Below are 15,657 nucleotides of genomic sequence, written 5' to 3'. Positions count from 1 at the left end.
CCTTTCAATATGCATTGAAGTATCCATGATAATGAATAGCAAGGTCTTACTTAGGAGACTCTCCCAAGTACTATCTAATGTTTAATACAAATATAAATGCAATGAGCTTAATTTCCATGCAAGTGCATGTGAGCACATAGGAATTTAGAGAAATTCATGGCTTTAGCATAATAGTAGTAATGATGCTTGGGATGTGATTTGTGGATCTTCTTCTTGGGCCTAATCTTTTCCTTCTTGGTTCATTATCACAATCAATAACGGTCATTATGATTAGGTGATGGGAAAAGATTAATTCATGGAGTGAGCGATTGATGCACCAAAACAAAGGGAAAATACAATGTGAGTTGATAGGATCTTGTAGCAACTTCCTAATGGTAGGGGATGGAACCACTAATTGTACCAAAACATTGAGATTAGGGTTGATTAGGCCTTAATTAGTGAGATTAACTCACTATTATGAGATTTAAAATAGGGATTCCTTGGAGTGATGATTTGAGCAAGATAGACTTGTAGGGAGGTCAAATCCTTTTAGAAACTGGAATAGCAATGGGTTAGCTTCAGTATGAAAGAAATAACCATATGATTAGGTTCTTTAACCATTTGCTAATCCCAAAATCACCAAGTTAGCTTTCTGAAGTTTCATACCGCGAGCATGTTCACTGTGTCACAGCTCTAATTTTTCCAATTTCTCTAAGCCGCATGTGCGTGCGCCTTTAATTCAAGAAGAATCTCCACTTGATATCTTGCCAAATTTCTACAATTTCCCTGATTTCCCTGTGCTGTGATATGTAAGGACTATGAGATTTCTGTTAGTATAATATTTTAAAAAAACCATCATAATAAAATGGGTATAAACATATGAAACCATGATGAGAGACACATATGCTTCTAGACACTATGTTTATTGCTAAAACAAGAAATAGTAGTTGGCTTTTGAAAACACTTCATCAATTAATGTTGCCTTCAATACCATGATCTTTGTATAATTAGAGTAATAGCTAACCAAGTCGAAACCCATCTTCCTTTTCTAAAGACCAAACAATCTTGAATCTAATGTTAAAGAGAGCTTATTCATCATACCATGTAAGTTTGAGAGAGAGAGAGAGAGAGAGAGAGAGAGAGAGAGAGAGAGAGTGAGAGAGAGAATAGAGAAAAAATCAAAGAGAAATTTCATACATGCATATATAGATATAGATATAGATATATATATATATATATATATATATATATATATATATATATATATATATATATATATATATGCATGTATGAAAAAAAGAAGATTAATTTATAGATATAATCCAAGGAACCCAAGAAAAAGTAAATTAGTATATATTAAGTGCTTTGGATTATATAGATATAATCCAAAACACCTAAGAAAAAGAAAAGGCTAAAAATCAAATTAATTTATGAATTTTGTTGGAATTAAGGAGGCATGAGCAAGATGATAGAGCTCATTTTGTGAAAACGTGAAAGCAAACTAAACAAGGAAGGGATTATTGCTAATCACATGCTTAATCAAATCGAAAGCATTATGACTCAATGAGATAAGATAATGGAGATGTACTCTTGCATTAGTTGAGTGCCCTTAAATAGGCTGGAGTATAAAGGATTACGGCATGATTAACCCTTAAGCAAAACCCTAATAAAGTGAGCACCCATTGCCTAGATTTAGGTGCAAGTTGATCCATGTCCTACTTGCTCGAGGTTCCTGGAATATTCCTCCTTGGATTCTTCTTTGGCCATAGTCTTCTATTTCTACTAAGGTTATTAGACCTTTGAACCTGAAGCCATTGTCCCCAATGTCACATGAATGATGTTTTGGTGTATTATTTCAACACCCTCCCTCAACAAAAGATCCATGGCTACTCTGACGTCAATGCTAGCTCTAGTTATTATTTACAATGTTGTTTATGATGACCATCAAAGTGCCCATAGGTCTTACTCTTGGTGGTTTACAATGTTAGACATCTAACTATTATTACATTTTACTTAGGATAGAGTGGTGACTACACGTAGGCAAGATCTAGTTGGATGGTCTAGAGCCCATTGTTTCTTTGATGTAGTTCCTCAACAACTGAGGCTCCTTCTTCTTTTTCTTCTATTCCTTCTTCACTTGAGTTATCTTCCCCTGCAAAGAAGAGCTTTTGTGCTTGTTCTCCTAAGGAAATAGTCTTTTTCTTCAAGCCCTGAATTCCCACAGAAGTTGCAAGATTTCTTGGGAAAGTCCTTTTTTTGATTTGTTCCTTTCAAGGATGCTTTACCAAACTTCTTGTAGCTTCCTTTGTTGAAGAAAGCTCCACCTAAGTTGCCTTGCCTTTGCTTGACTTTGACATCTTCTTCTAAAAGGGATGCTTCCACATCCACAACTTTGGTGCTGGAAAGTTTGTGAGAGTGGTAACAATGTTACCAAACTCCTCTTGGGGTAGGCTCTTTAAGAGCACAGCTATGATCAGATCTTCTTCAATATTCTTTTTGATCCTTGATAGCTGGGTGAGAATACTTTTCATCTAGTTGAGTTGAGTCGGAAGTGACTCTCCTGGGTTTAACTTAAGCTCAAAGAATTTTATTAAGAGGTTGATTTTAGAGTTTTTGGATTGTGATCCAAAGAGTTTCTAAAGTATTACATGCCTCATTGGATGAATCTTTTCCATCTATGTGATGGATATATGTGTCACTTAGTCCCAAGGCTATAATAGCCAAAGCCTTTTCATGCTTAGTGATCCATAGGGTCTTTTCATCCCTAGTGGTTGGCATTTTTTCTTTCCCATTAGTAACACACCACAACCCTTTCCTCATAAGGCTAAACCTGCCAGGTGTGAAAAACCTTCAAATATGTCTAGTTTAGTTGAACTAACCTCATTATGGGTAGGTATTACCGCTTTGATTTGGAAGCTCAAGGACAGTGTCTAAACCCTTACACTGAAATTTGATGAAATGCTAGAAACTAGTAACCCCTGTCACCATAGAGGTACATGTTAGAAGACAAAAAAGAAACTTTGGCTTTTGACACAATGATAGTACCAAGGTTTTTTATCTATTGTGTTTTTGGTTTTTGACTTCTTGCCTTTTCTCTTGGGCTTGAGATGTTTGGCATTAGAGGATTCACATGAGAAAGGCATGATTAGCCTATACGAGGATTAATCCTTCAAAGACAAGGATTAGTGATGAGAAACCTCACTATTTTGGGACACCAAAACTGAGACCACTTAGAGCAAGTGATTGATGGCCTTCCTCAAAACTTCAGTTTAAGAGCTTCATTGTGATGTTATAGTAGAGGGTTAAGTTGAGATTGAAAGCCCTAATGACATCAAAAAACTCAATTATCAAGCATTAATCTCTATTTTACCAGAGGAGGTCACTGTGATTTACCACAGTGTTGTAGCCACTTCTCCACACCAATTTTGAAGAATCTGACGATGCAGACGTGTTTGTAGCTTCCAAAAACCCTCATACCTTTGAGGAATTAGACCAATTCATCACCAATCTTGTGATTTTGTTTGATCTGCTCAATTTTCATCTTCTACCAAAATAGGCGACAGGCAGCGCTTGCTGAAGTGAGGTATTGAAGAGGGGGACGGGCTGTGCCTAGGATCTAAGAACATGCCCCATGAGTAGCTTCAGCAATGGTGGACAATGTGGGTTGCTTTCAAGCTCCCCAGGGCTGAGGGTATGGAAAGAGAGAAGGTCTCATGGCTTTTGAGGTTATAAAGCTAATTAGAGCTAATGATAATTATCCTAGATGATGACCTAGAGATAGTAGACATGGATAAATGGACAAGGGCTTTGATACCATGTTGAAATTAAGGAGGCATGAGCAAGATGATAGAGCTCATTGTGAAAACACGAGAGCAAAAACTAAATAAGGAAGGGATTATTGCTAATCGCATGCTTAATCAAATGGACAACTTAATGACTCAATGAGATAGGATAATGGAGGTGTAGTCTTGCATTAGTTAAGTGCCCTTAAATAGGCTGGAGTATAAACTAATAGGGCATGATTAACCCTTAAGCAAAACCCTAATAAACTCTTGAAGTGAGCACCCATTGCCTATATTTGGGTGCAAGCTTGATCCATCTCAAGCTTGCTCTAGGTGCTTGGAATATTCCTTCTTGAATCCTTCTTTGACCATAGTCTCCTATTTCTACTAAGGCTATTAGACCTTTGAAGAATAGGGGAGCAAGATAGGACTTGAGAGAATCTTGTAAATTATGCTCTTATGTCAAGGTTATCTTTAGATTCAAGAGTACACAACCATAGTGAAAGCTTCTTAGGACTTAAGACAATTTTGTAAACTATGCTTTTATGATGCTAGGGGTACTTAAGATTCAAGAGTCCACATCCATAGTGAAAGCTTCTTAGGATCTTAAAAGCCAGCTTGAAAAGAACCCTAGATTGAGATAGAAAAAGGGATAGCTTAATAGAAACTTACTACATAGATTTTTAAAATTTATATTTTTTAAGATGTAATTTCTTGAGGTTGGAAAATAACCCTAGATAGAGATAGATAAATGGGCAGCTAAATAGAAACTTACTATATATCTTTTTAAAAGTGCATTTCTTAAGATGTGATTTCTTGAGGTTGGAAACTATATTTCTTAAGATGCAATTTCTTGAGGTTGGTATGCACTACCTTGAAATCATAAACCACATTAAGATCTTGTGGATTTCCTTTAAAATTCAAGGTCATCAAATGTAAGTGGGTCTACAAAGCCAAATACATATGTGATGGTACTAAATTATGAGGCAGAAATGGTTGCCAACTGTTTTACACAACTTGAAGGATTCCACTCTCATGAGACTTTTTTTCTCAAATACATATTTGATGGTACTTTAGAAAAGTATAAGGCATGGATGGTTGCCAAACATTTTACATAAGTTGAAGGATTCAACTCTCATGAGACTTTTGTTCTATATCCATATTAACCACGATCCCCACCATCCTAGATCTGGTAGTATATGGGAAGTTAGGCCACATAGAGAAGTTTTGTCGGAACAAGGGTAAGCCTCAATGTAAGAACTGTAACAAATTTGGTCATGATGAATCAAATTGTTGGTCGGAAAATTATGTAAATGCCCAATCAAATGATGTAATTGATGTACCCCAAGATGTGTTATTTTAAAGCTTATGAGCTTTAATACTTATGAGTGTATCTTGTCATCCTTTTCCTAGTAAGAATCTAACACCCGAAAGTGACACCACAATGCTAAAGGCCTAAGTGGGCACTAGTATGGTAATGACCATGCACACATCAAGGGGGGGTGTTGAGATAATGATGTTAGCATGCCTAGGATGAGCAAATGTGCACTAGAAGAATGGAAATTGAATGGTTGTAAAGGGGGTCCAATAGCATTGCAAGGGAATAGGAGAAGCCAATGAAGAAAAAGATCAAGTCCAAGTGGCACCAATGGGTGCAAGCTACTATGTAAGCAATGGCCTATATTATGGCATAAGAAATGAATGAAGTGTGTGATCTTTTATGAAAAACATCTTATCCACAACTTGCAAACTCGTGTCTTCCTCCTTTCATTCATTATCTTCCTCTCATAACCAATATGAATTCCACACTCTCTCTACCGTCATAGACATGAAAGCTCCATAGCCTCTTGCATATGCATCATAGAGCTAGATCCTCTTTTCTTTACAAATGCTACTTCGCTACCTCCATAGCCATGGAAGCTCCATAGCCTCTTGCATATGCATCATAGAGCTAGATCCTCTTTTCTTTACAAATGCTACTTCGCTACCTCCATAGCCATGGAAGCTCCATAGCCTCTTGCATATGCACATAGAGCTAGATCCTCTTTTCTTTACAGATGTTGCTTGTTCACATGGCATCATGGCTAAGGAGGATTCAACAAAATGTGAGAGTAGTGTAGCATTAGCCCATAACATTACGATATACAATGGTGTGGGCTGTGCCTTCTTGGCTACTACACCACCCCAGCTTTCATTAGCAAATAACCTCCCATCACAATAGCCATCAAAGCTACTTTCACCAAAGCATATAATTGTGGAGCTTACATCCATCTTTTGTGGTTTCAAACCCCTCTCGTTGCACCTAGAAGATGTTGTAAGGGTGTAGGGGTAGGGCTTGCCATTTGTGTGTGCATACAAATCATCACCAAAAAGAAACACAACACAAAGAGCACAACCCAATGGGTCAAAGCTATCGGTTGCTCCTAGAAATGATTATTAGGGTTAGGAATTGCAATTAGCATCATAAAAGTACATTCATGAAAAAAAATCGGTGCTATTTTTTATTACTTTGAGTTGTGAGAAAAAAAAAAGCAACAAGATAGTCACAAATTCATGTTGCATTCAAATGTGATATATATACTTCAAAAGATTGTCCTTTTTTTTACTCTTCCATTAGCATTGTCAATGTGATAAGGTGCATGCACATTACAAGAAAGAAAACATGGTTAGTGTGAGGTTTAAATATACTATCAACTTTAATCACTTAAATATAGACCATTTGATAAAATTGGATTGCTTCAAGAAAGATTAGCATGGCCCATACATAAGGACTATATTTCCAAATGCTACACGGTCCATATACAATGATAATATTTAGTGTGGAAGAGTTGACATGCTTCCCCTTCATAATTTATAAACATTTAGGAGAATTCCCTTTCGTTCTAATAACTTATACATTTAGGAGCTAGCCCTTCCATTCTATTACTTGTATAGTGGTTTTTTATTAGAGCAATGATTTTTTATTAGATAAATTATTCTTAATTGGAGGAATGATGGTTTTGTGAGGAAAGGCTCTATGTAACTCAACTATATAGTACTCATTTTTACAATGGTTTTTTTAACTCACTCTTAGAAGTTCTCTTACTTTGCACTCACAAATGACTTGGTTTCCTTGGGCTTATTTATGTCCTCAAGCACGCTTCCAAGTAAATCCAGCTTCTCCTCTCTACCTTTTCTCTCTCTTGCCATCTCCCTACCACCTCTATCATCTCTCTCCCTTGCTATCTCCTACCTACCATCATACATGCCAGCCCAATTCAACCAGTCAACTTTGATCACTATACTCGCATCTCGATGATTTTCTCATTACTGACATGATTGGTTTCGACTCACATCTCGATTTTCTTGCTATCGACATGTCCAAAGCAAATAGGATCAGTACATCTTTTTCAACCAATCAAAATAAGAACAACTCTTTAATCTTTTTCAACCAATCAAAATAAGGACAACTTTTAAATCTATCCGGCTAAAATCTCTACAATATGCTGGTTTTCTAACTAAAATATATGAGAAATCATTCCTTAAAGTAAGAGGTACTTAAAATCGCAACCTATTTTTCTGAAAAGGATTTTTTTTTGGAGCATTGGATAGGATACCGAAAAATAGCATGGTCATCCCTTCATCCTTGATGGCTAAGGAATGGCCACCAAATTGGCCCCTTTCCAAAAAGGCCTTTCCCAAGAGCTTGAAATATATTAAAACGAAGGGGTGTGACGCTTGGGATTCCTATCCAAGACCCCATGGGGCTTTGGGGATATAATAGCCCGTGCCGAATATCATGCATTCTATATGTGCCTAGTATGGGTTTGTGCTATGCCTCTCCCTTGCACTTCACCCCCATATAGATGCATGATATTCGGTGCAGGCTAGCATACCCCCAAAACCCCATGGGGTCTTGGATAGGAATCCCAACCATCACAGGGGGAACTGATATTCGGTGCGTGTGCTAGGGATGTTGTGTTCATTGGGTGGGCATCTCTAGGCTAAGCTTTTACATAAAAATGAAGATCTTGGGTATCGTTGGATTTAATTTCCACATTAGGACCTCAATGGAAGGCTTCTTGGGCCCTTTTATTTGGCAGTTTAAGGGAGTCAAACCTTTTCTCTTAAGAAGAAACGTTTTCTAATTAGAAGCTTCAAAACGGCTACTTTATTCGAATTTGAATTTTGGGAGAAAAATGGAATTTAAAATCTAGCGGATAAAACCATATCATGTAACATATCTATGGAAAGCTCTTGATGCGTAGATCACGGATCTGTAATCTCCGCTCAAATCGGAGCTTGCATGTAGAAGTTATGGAGATCAGAAAATTGTAAAATTGCCCCCCTCCCCTCTTTTTGGGGAAAAAGTGCACCCTTTGACCACTCTTACACCTCTCTTAAAAACCCAACATTTCAGTCCACATGGCAACCCCCCATTTGGCTATTCCTTAATCACCTTGATTAGGCTTGGGCAAATTAAAGGGCCCAAGAAGACCCCATTCACTTCCTAATGTCAAAATTATTATTGTTGTGCCAAGTGGCTTTATCAAGGAGCAAAAAAATCCGCATTGATTTAGTGCTTTATGATATGCTCAGTTTAATATTCCACCCAACAAGTGCTCAGTGGGGCCAGGGCCCTTTTTTTCCTCCTCTTTTTTGGGGCATTTTGATTTGAAAAAACTTGAAAAAAAAACATCTGAATTTACATATATTTACATGTATATGCTAAAAAAAACTTGCACTTTTCACCATTTCTCGTCAAATTTGATGGACAAAGGTAAAGGTGCACATTAGAAGGCACCCCTAGGTCTCGTCAAATTTAATGGACAAGAGTGCACATTAAAAGGCAACCCTAAGTCAAGGTGCTTTTTCTTTTGATGGTGGGCATAGCATTCCTCTAACGCTTTAAGGAAAACTTTTAAACATTTGATACCTAATACAAGAGCAAGGCCCATGGAGTCACATTAAAAAGGTAAGTTGTAGATCTTGATGACGCCCCCTTATACCAAAATTCATCTCTATGCACACTTTTGGACTTTTGGTGATGCATACTTTTACTAATTGCCCTTTTTGTCTTCACTTTTAAACATATTTTATCTTAAAAAAATTATTTGGTTAGTTTAGCTACGTGTCATTGAACATTTGCTATAATGGTACATCACCATAGACTTTCTTCTCTTTCTTATGTGTGCGTGTGCATAGGGGCATCTATCCATGTACAAGAGTTTTAATTCGAGCAATCACAAAAAAAGGAGGTTGACTTGTGACATCAAAATAAGCTTTTCTCCTCTTTGTGTGCATAGGGGCATCTATCCGTGCATAAGAGTTTTAATTTGAACAATCACTAAAAAAGGGGGGAGGGTTTTTCTGCACGCACGAGCATGTGTGTGTTTCTTTTGTTGGGGGGAGGGGGGGTTGTGGGGTTCATCTTAAATTACAAGCAAACAAATGGAATTTCCTTTGAAAACAATGAAATGGACATTCATGATTTATGTTCTTTTACACACAAATTTTGACATTGCAGCCCACTTCAAGGCTCATAACAATCTGATAAGAAGTCGTAAAAATCCATGTAGACTAGAAAAGTTTACATGCACTTCAAGAAGTTCCATATTGATCTGCTTTGGCATTTTTATTATTTGCAACGACCATTCAAGACTCAATGCATACCACAAAGTATATACAAACTCAAAAACAAAAAAATGTCTTCGCTATCAGCTAAGGTCATTTGGACTCTCCAAAAGTAAATCGGCCAAGTATATGGCACATACACAGAAAGCTACACAAGGAAATCACCTCTTACAGAATCAACTTGTAACAGAGTCATGATGGCACCCTTAAATGCAGTTATTAAAAACATGGGGTACTTAATGCCCATTCAAGCTTTGCCAACAAGCACATCAATATAAAATTTGACTAGTCACCACAATGCTGAGATACATGACAGCAAGGGTGATTAAAAAAACATAGGCAGCTCACTCTAGATAACATGGCTAAAGAAAATATGTAGCCACTAACCTGCACTACGTCTTTTAAAAACAAGGCAATGAGGAAAAAATAAGCATCTGAAACAAACAAAAGTAATGTATTCGTGATAAGAAACAATAAATTTACGATCAATCTACTGCTGCTAAAAAAGTAATGTATTCGTGATAAGAAACAATAAATTTACGATCAATCTACTGCTTCTAAAAAATGTTTGTCTAGAACAAGAACCTCATCCTTCCTAACGTGAAAGAATCAACGGCATCCAACAAAGGCAAGCTGATAAATTGATGTATTAAAAACTTTAGTATCTGCCATCAACATACCACCATACCATCTCTTACAAGCACAACTGAACAACAAATGAAACTTTTCCATCTTGAAAATGCTCATTTTGAACCCAGAGCCTCTGTGAAACAGTGAAAAGACAAATTTAATCTACTTCTACGTACTCATATTGCAGGCCAACAGGGTCAATAAGTTAACCTCATCCTTGCAACTGTCAAATCAGCAAGCAACTATCAAATCAGCAAGGGCAAATTGGCAAATTGATGTCCCCTAAGCCCTTGACACTTTAACCCTTGGCATGGCTTTCTTCATCTGACGCAAGCGTTCCTTCTCCTCTCTTTTGCGGAGCGCTTCCACACTAAGTCTGGAATCAGAACTTTCGACTGCTTTGCGTCTCTCTTCCTTTTTCTTCAGCAGAGCTTCCTGGCGAGCACCCTGGGCTTCTTTAAAAGCTTCCTGAGCCACCTTAGTTCTTGCAGCCTCAGCTTTAGAACGTAGCTGTAAGACAAATCATTTCAGTGAAAATTTTCAGTTCAAATAATAAATGAGAAAATTGACTGAATCAAAAAGAGGAACAAAAAAACCTTCACTATCGCTTGTAAATTGTCATCATAACAACCGAACAGCCTTAAAGTTGTAATACTAACCTGTACACTCAGCTTGTATCGGCCGAGAAGGTCGATGTAGTATGGTACCAATGCAATCAACCGGGACATATCCCCCATACTGTTTGCTGATGGAAGTGTGAACTTGAACTGAAGTATCTTCTTATGGGAACCCAAGGGAAACTCATCGGTGAAATGTAGAGAGACAAAATTACTCCCATACTTTTCAAAAGCCTTCTCACCAAAAACCTGGACAAAATCCCAATTAAAAAACTTATCAGAATGCTATTTCTTCCTGTGAGTAAGATATAAAACACAGGCAATCCCCCCTCCCCAAAAAAAACATGCACATTATGTTCTACACATCACACAAATGTTCATCCCAAGAAGGGTATCAGCCCTGTGAATCGTCCCTTAAAATTAGAAGAACACAACATCGGATCAAGTATTAATCTGCATGGTAAAGCTTTAGGCTATTACAGACTTCAATAAACAGATGAACGTCCTTTTCCAAACTACTAATCAAGTAGACCAAACTCCTCTTTTACCCCAACCCGCCCACCAACTTTGACTCCACATGAGGTAGCTGCTTATGTGCAAAACCAGTTCAAAAGAAAGGAGCAAAACAGCTTGTTGATGCCTCTCTAGCTTGAGGCAGAGTTTGGTTCTGACAACCATCATCCAACAAAATGTATGCAATCTTTAGCATTATCAGCTATAGCCTATGGATGTGCTGAGAGAGTAAAAACGTGAAAGAGATAAGTACTACCCCAACCCGATGCTTGCATGAGAACATCTTAAGCCTGAGGCTTGCACTGCTATGAAAGACTTGACAGACCTGCAGCAACTCATAGTTTGAGAGGCTGCAGCTTAAGACTCTCGGGACGTCATAAACACGCATCCTCAAATAATTACTACTTTTCATGGGTGCCACTTCCATTCGCATGTTTCTAAGGAAAGTTCCCAAACTTCGCCAGGACAAAAGTGAAATCTTGAGTCCACTAGATCAACTCCATGGTGCAGACTACATACAACGTACCTTTTCACATAAACCACACAGAAAAGTCCAAACTTGAATCTGCTAAATCAACTCCATGGTGTAGTCTAGATTCTAAGTGTCCCTTCTCATATCATCTGCACAAAAGTGATTTATGTGTTGAAATGTTCAAAACATAAACCACGATTGTGAGTTTGCATCACTTGAAAGCAAAGGTGAAGAGCAAAAAAGCTGATAGCATACATGTCTAAGAATCAAGAAATAAGCAATCTTTACAGAAAGTTCTGAAGGCAGCCAGGTTCTAGCCCAATTGATAGCGCCCAGCCTGCCAACATGCAGGTCGAGGGTCGAACCCCGCAAGTATAATAGTACAAGTAATCTCACAAAAAAAAGTCTGAAAGACAGGCAAAGTACTGACCGTACAAGAAGAGTAGGGGGGGCTACACCAACCCCGAACTATGATGATAGTTTGAAAGTTTTGTAACATACCTGATCTAGGACGATATCTGTGAGTAGGTCGGAGGCTAAATCTCGAGACTCTGATATAATAGCAAGCTCGTCTGACAGCCCTTTGCGCTGAGGCTGCAGTGCTGCATACGTTTGCAGGTCTCTCATATCCTTGAGCATGGCCTTTGCATTCTTCTTGCGAACCAGGGCAAATGTAAGGGGCTCCATGTTCTCATCATTCATAAACACATCAACGGTCATCTCATCTTTCCGGGGGCTCACATAGTACCACATACAAGTGATGAGGTCATGACGGCTCTGCAAATCCATGGTGGCCAGCAGCCCCCGGCAAAAGCGCCTGCCGCTGGCATAGAACTTGAAAACACTCTGGCCTTCCTTGATGAGGAGGGGTGAGTCCGCTTCCGTGCCAGTCCCCAGGAGACTGAAGTTCTTATCAAAGATCCCCTCTTTACATGCGAACTGGGTGGCCCAGGCTAGGGCAATCTTCTCATTCTCCTTCTTGCCCAGGAAGTAAGCTATGGCGAAGACGATGAGGAATACTACGCATGCGAGCTCGATGTAATAGTTCTGAGGACCGGGTGGAGGTTGAGGGTTGCGGGACGCCTGGCCAGAGGCGGAGGCAGAGGGATCTGATGAGGCAGAACGCTCGGCGGCGGAAGCGGCTGCAGGCTCTTCTTCCGGCAAGCCTTCGAACTCGTCCTCGTCCCAATACTCGTGGCGATGCTGGGGTCTGGGGGCTGCAACAGGCGGTGGCGCTAGAGTTTCGGCCGACTCAGACGGCGGAGTGATGATTTCGGAGGGATTTATCACTACCTCTCGATCTTCTGTAAAAGGGGGTCCTCGATCGGTTTCGAAGCCGGGCCTCCTGAGAACAGGCGGAGGGGGGACGACCACCACGGGATCTTCTTCAACCTCCTCCCACTCGTCGCCGAAGCCTTCGAAGTCGGAGATGGAGGCGGTCGCCAGGGCCAGAGCGGAGGTGCGAGCGATCTCTTGGCCCAGAAGCGCAACCATGGAGACGATGGCCAGCCACCACCACAGGCGGTCCACCCGCGGCATCAACCAGCCCTTCATCATGGCCTTCACGCAGCTACTCCGCCTCGCCATCGCCACAGCCATAAAGCTCAAAAGAAGACTTTGTGAGAAGAGATTTGTCATGTTTGTCTTTTGTTTGTCTGTTTATTGCTTTTTTTTTTTTGGGGTGCTTTTGTTTGTCTGTTTACTGCTTTTTTTTGGTGCTTTCAATTAATTTTTCAACAAAGAGAATATATATATTCAGGAAATTGTGTTATCCCCATTAATTAATGCCTTGCCATGCGTTTATTAACCAAGGTTCTTTCTCCTCTCTATGCGCGCATGCCCCTCTCTCTCTCTCTCTCTCTCTCTCTCTCTCTCTTCTTTCTTTCTCTCCCCCGCCTCCTCCCTCTCTCTCTATCGTCTTTCTCCCTGTGCGTGTCCCTCTGTGTGTGTGTGTCTGTCTGTCTGTCTCTCCCTCCCTGCACTGTAACAAATAAGGATCTTTGTGGTTATCCACCTCTCGAACTTCCTAAAATTAGAAGGGCATGGGCACGTGCTTATCCTCTCTCAAAAATTACTTTAAAAAAACCTTAGAATTGGTAACATCGTGTGCTGGGTTTTTATTTAATTAAATGCAGGAAAAGATTTTGGCCGCATATTCAACAAAGAAAATATTGGCCCAAAGGTTGAAACCTTTAAATAAGGGAAAACAAGAGGTGTGTGTGTGTGTGTCTGTGTGTTTTTGAGGAAAGAGAGAGAGAGACCCGTGTGTGTGTGTGAGAGAGAGAGAGAGGGAGAGGAAGGACAAGCAACTTTTGTTGCCATAAAATTGAGTTAAATGTCGATTAAAATTTGAGTTGTTTTCTACCCATCCTAATATTTCTCGGGCACACCCATGTGTTCAATTCGTAATTCGCATGGGAGCAACATCACAAGGGGACAAGGACAGGCCCACTCTCACAGGTGCAAGGTGTGTGTGTGTGTGTAAAGACTCACAAAAAAGAATTCTGGAATGCCTCCCATTGATGACAAACAACGCTAGCATGACTTGAGCATTGAAATGATATGGTTATTGATGAGTTTGATAGAGGGAAAGTGTACACTTTCTAATTGATGATGATACATAAATATCAATGCCTAGTTGTTGTTCAAGATGTTTGTTGAGCTACTATCCAATATTAAGTGCAACATTTCTTGCGATCCAAAGACCAGACTTACCACTCATGTATTTTTAGCTTTTTTGAACTATATAACACATGAAGGTAGCTCCTTAAATGCTTTGCAACATTTCAAAGTTATAGGTGCCACCAGGTTCCAAATTTCAATGTTTAGATTATTAGAATATACAAGTTTCATCTTACTTCATATTAGTTGTGGCATTCAAAAGTTAGTGAAAATAATTGAACTTACACGAAAGAACATGCACCACACCATCACACAAAAAGGTTAATACATTGTTAACTCTCAAAATTGATCTTGACAATTGTGATCCCTTTCTACCTTGAAATCAGCCATGGCATCAAAAACGTGTTAAAGTTTATCATCGAGCTTGCAAGAAAAGGACCGTTCTAAATGTAAAGCCACCTCTTAACACATGAATATTGGTACATTAAGCATATTAACTTATTGGATCGATCATCTTTAAACTTGGATCTATTTCTCATTTCAACACACTTGTGTACAAGGCCTTAGTTGATATACGAGGCTTCACTCACAGTTAATATACGACAAAAACCTAGTATTGAATAATCATATTAGAGCATTCTACCACTTAATAGACTAAAGTTATGGTTTAATTTTACATGGTTCCTTCCTTCGAAGCCACCAAAGCTCCTAGATGAAGCTTGGATGTTGTGCACCATGTGCAATATGAACAGGTGTGCCCGACCTCGACATCGTCTCATCACCGTCCACTTCTTCAAGATCATCATTCATCATTCTTTTGGTCAAGATCCTAGATTAGCACCACTATGACGAGGGTCCCCAAGACCTCACTTTCAACATGAACAAAAGCCCTACTCTTAGGCAAATATTTGGCTATTACATGCTAGTGCACTAGCTCCAAGGCTGGTAACTCATCACCTTCTTTGAAGACATGTTCAAGATAGCCTTAGGCAATATTACATGTGGATGCAATAGCTCCAAGGCTAGAGACTCGTCACCTTCTTTGAAGACATGTTCAAGACAACCTTATGGACCTCCTCCCTCTCCTTCCACTATAGCACACCTAATACATGAAGTCCCACTATAACTTATATTACCACTATAACAACTTTTACTGTAAGATTCCTCCCTCCAACTTTTGAGGTGTAAAGGTGTAAGAATCTCCCCTTCTGTTCTTGTAATTATTCCCCTCTCTCAAATAAAAGAAAGATCTTGTTTTACCCTGTTTTAACCTGGAGAGAGAAAATATCTAGAGAGAGGTAATACAAAATTGAGATATTTTTGGATATAAAAATTCTCCTAGTGTCTAAAATGGTTTTCCCTGAAACAGAATTTCAAAAAGAACTTTCCAATGTGCATTTGGAATTGATTAAAAATATGTATAAAGGAC

At 39.1% G+C, this 15,657-nt stretch overlaps 1 protein-coding gene across 1 annotated transcript; it reads right to left on the bottom strand.

Moving 5' to 3' along the window:
- Positions 1-9,994: 9,994 nt before the first annotated feature.
- Positions 9,995-13,262, bottom strand: LOC147619633 (uncharacterized protein At5g49945). The gene is made up of 3 exons (XM_086773304.1): positions 12,108-13,262; positions 10,664-10,870; positions 9,995-10,514 (listed from the first exon to the last, which is right to left on the bottom strand). The coding sequence occupies exons 1-3, from the start codon at positions 13,242-13,244 to the stop codon at positions 10,287-10,289; spliced, it is 1,572 nt and encodes a 523-aa protein (XP_086629430.1). The 5' UTR covers positions 13,245-13,262; the 3' UTR covers positions 9,995-10,286.
- Between the last annotated feature and the right edge of the window lie 2,395 nt (positions 13,263-15,657).

Source organism: Cibotium barometz, chromosome 33 (assembly GCF_041138505.1).
Source record: "Cibotium barometz isolate CiBa-2024 chromosome 33, ASM4113850v1, whole genome shotgun sequence".
NCBI lineage: Eukaryota > Viridiplantae > Streptophyta > Polypodiopsida > Cyatheales > Cibotiaceae > Cibotium > Cibotium barometz.
The sequence above is the reverse complement of the archived record's forward strand: the minus strand, read 5'-3'. Positions and strand labels throughout refer to the sequence as shown.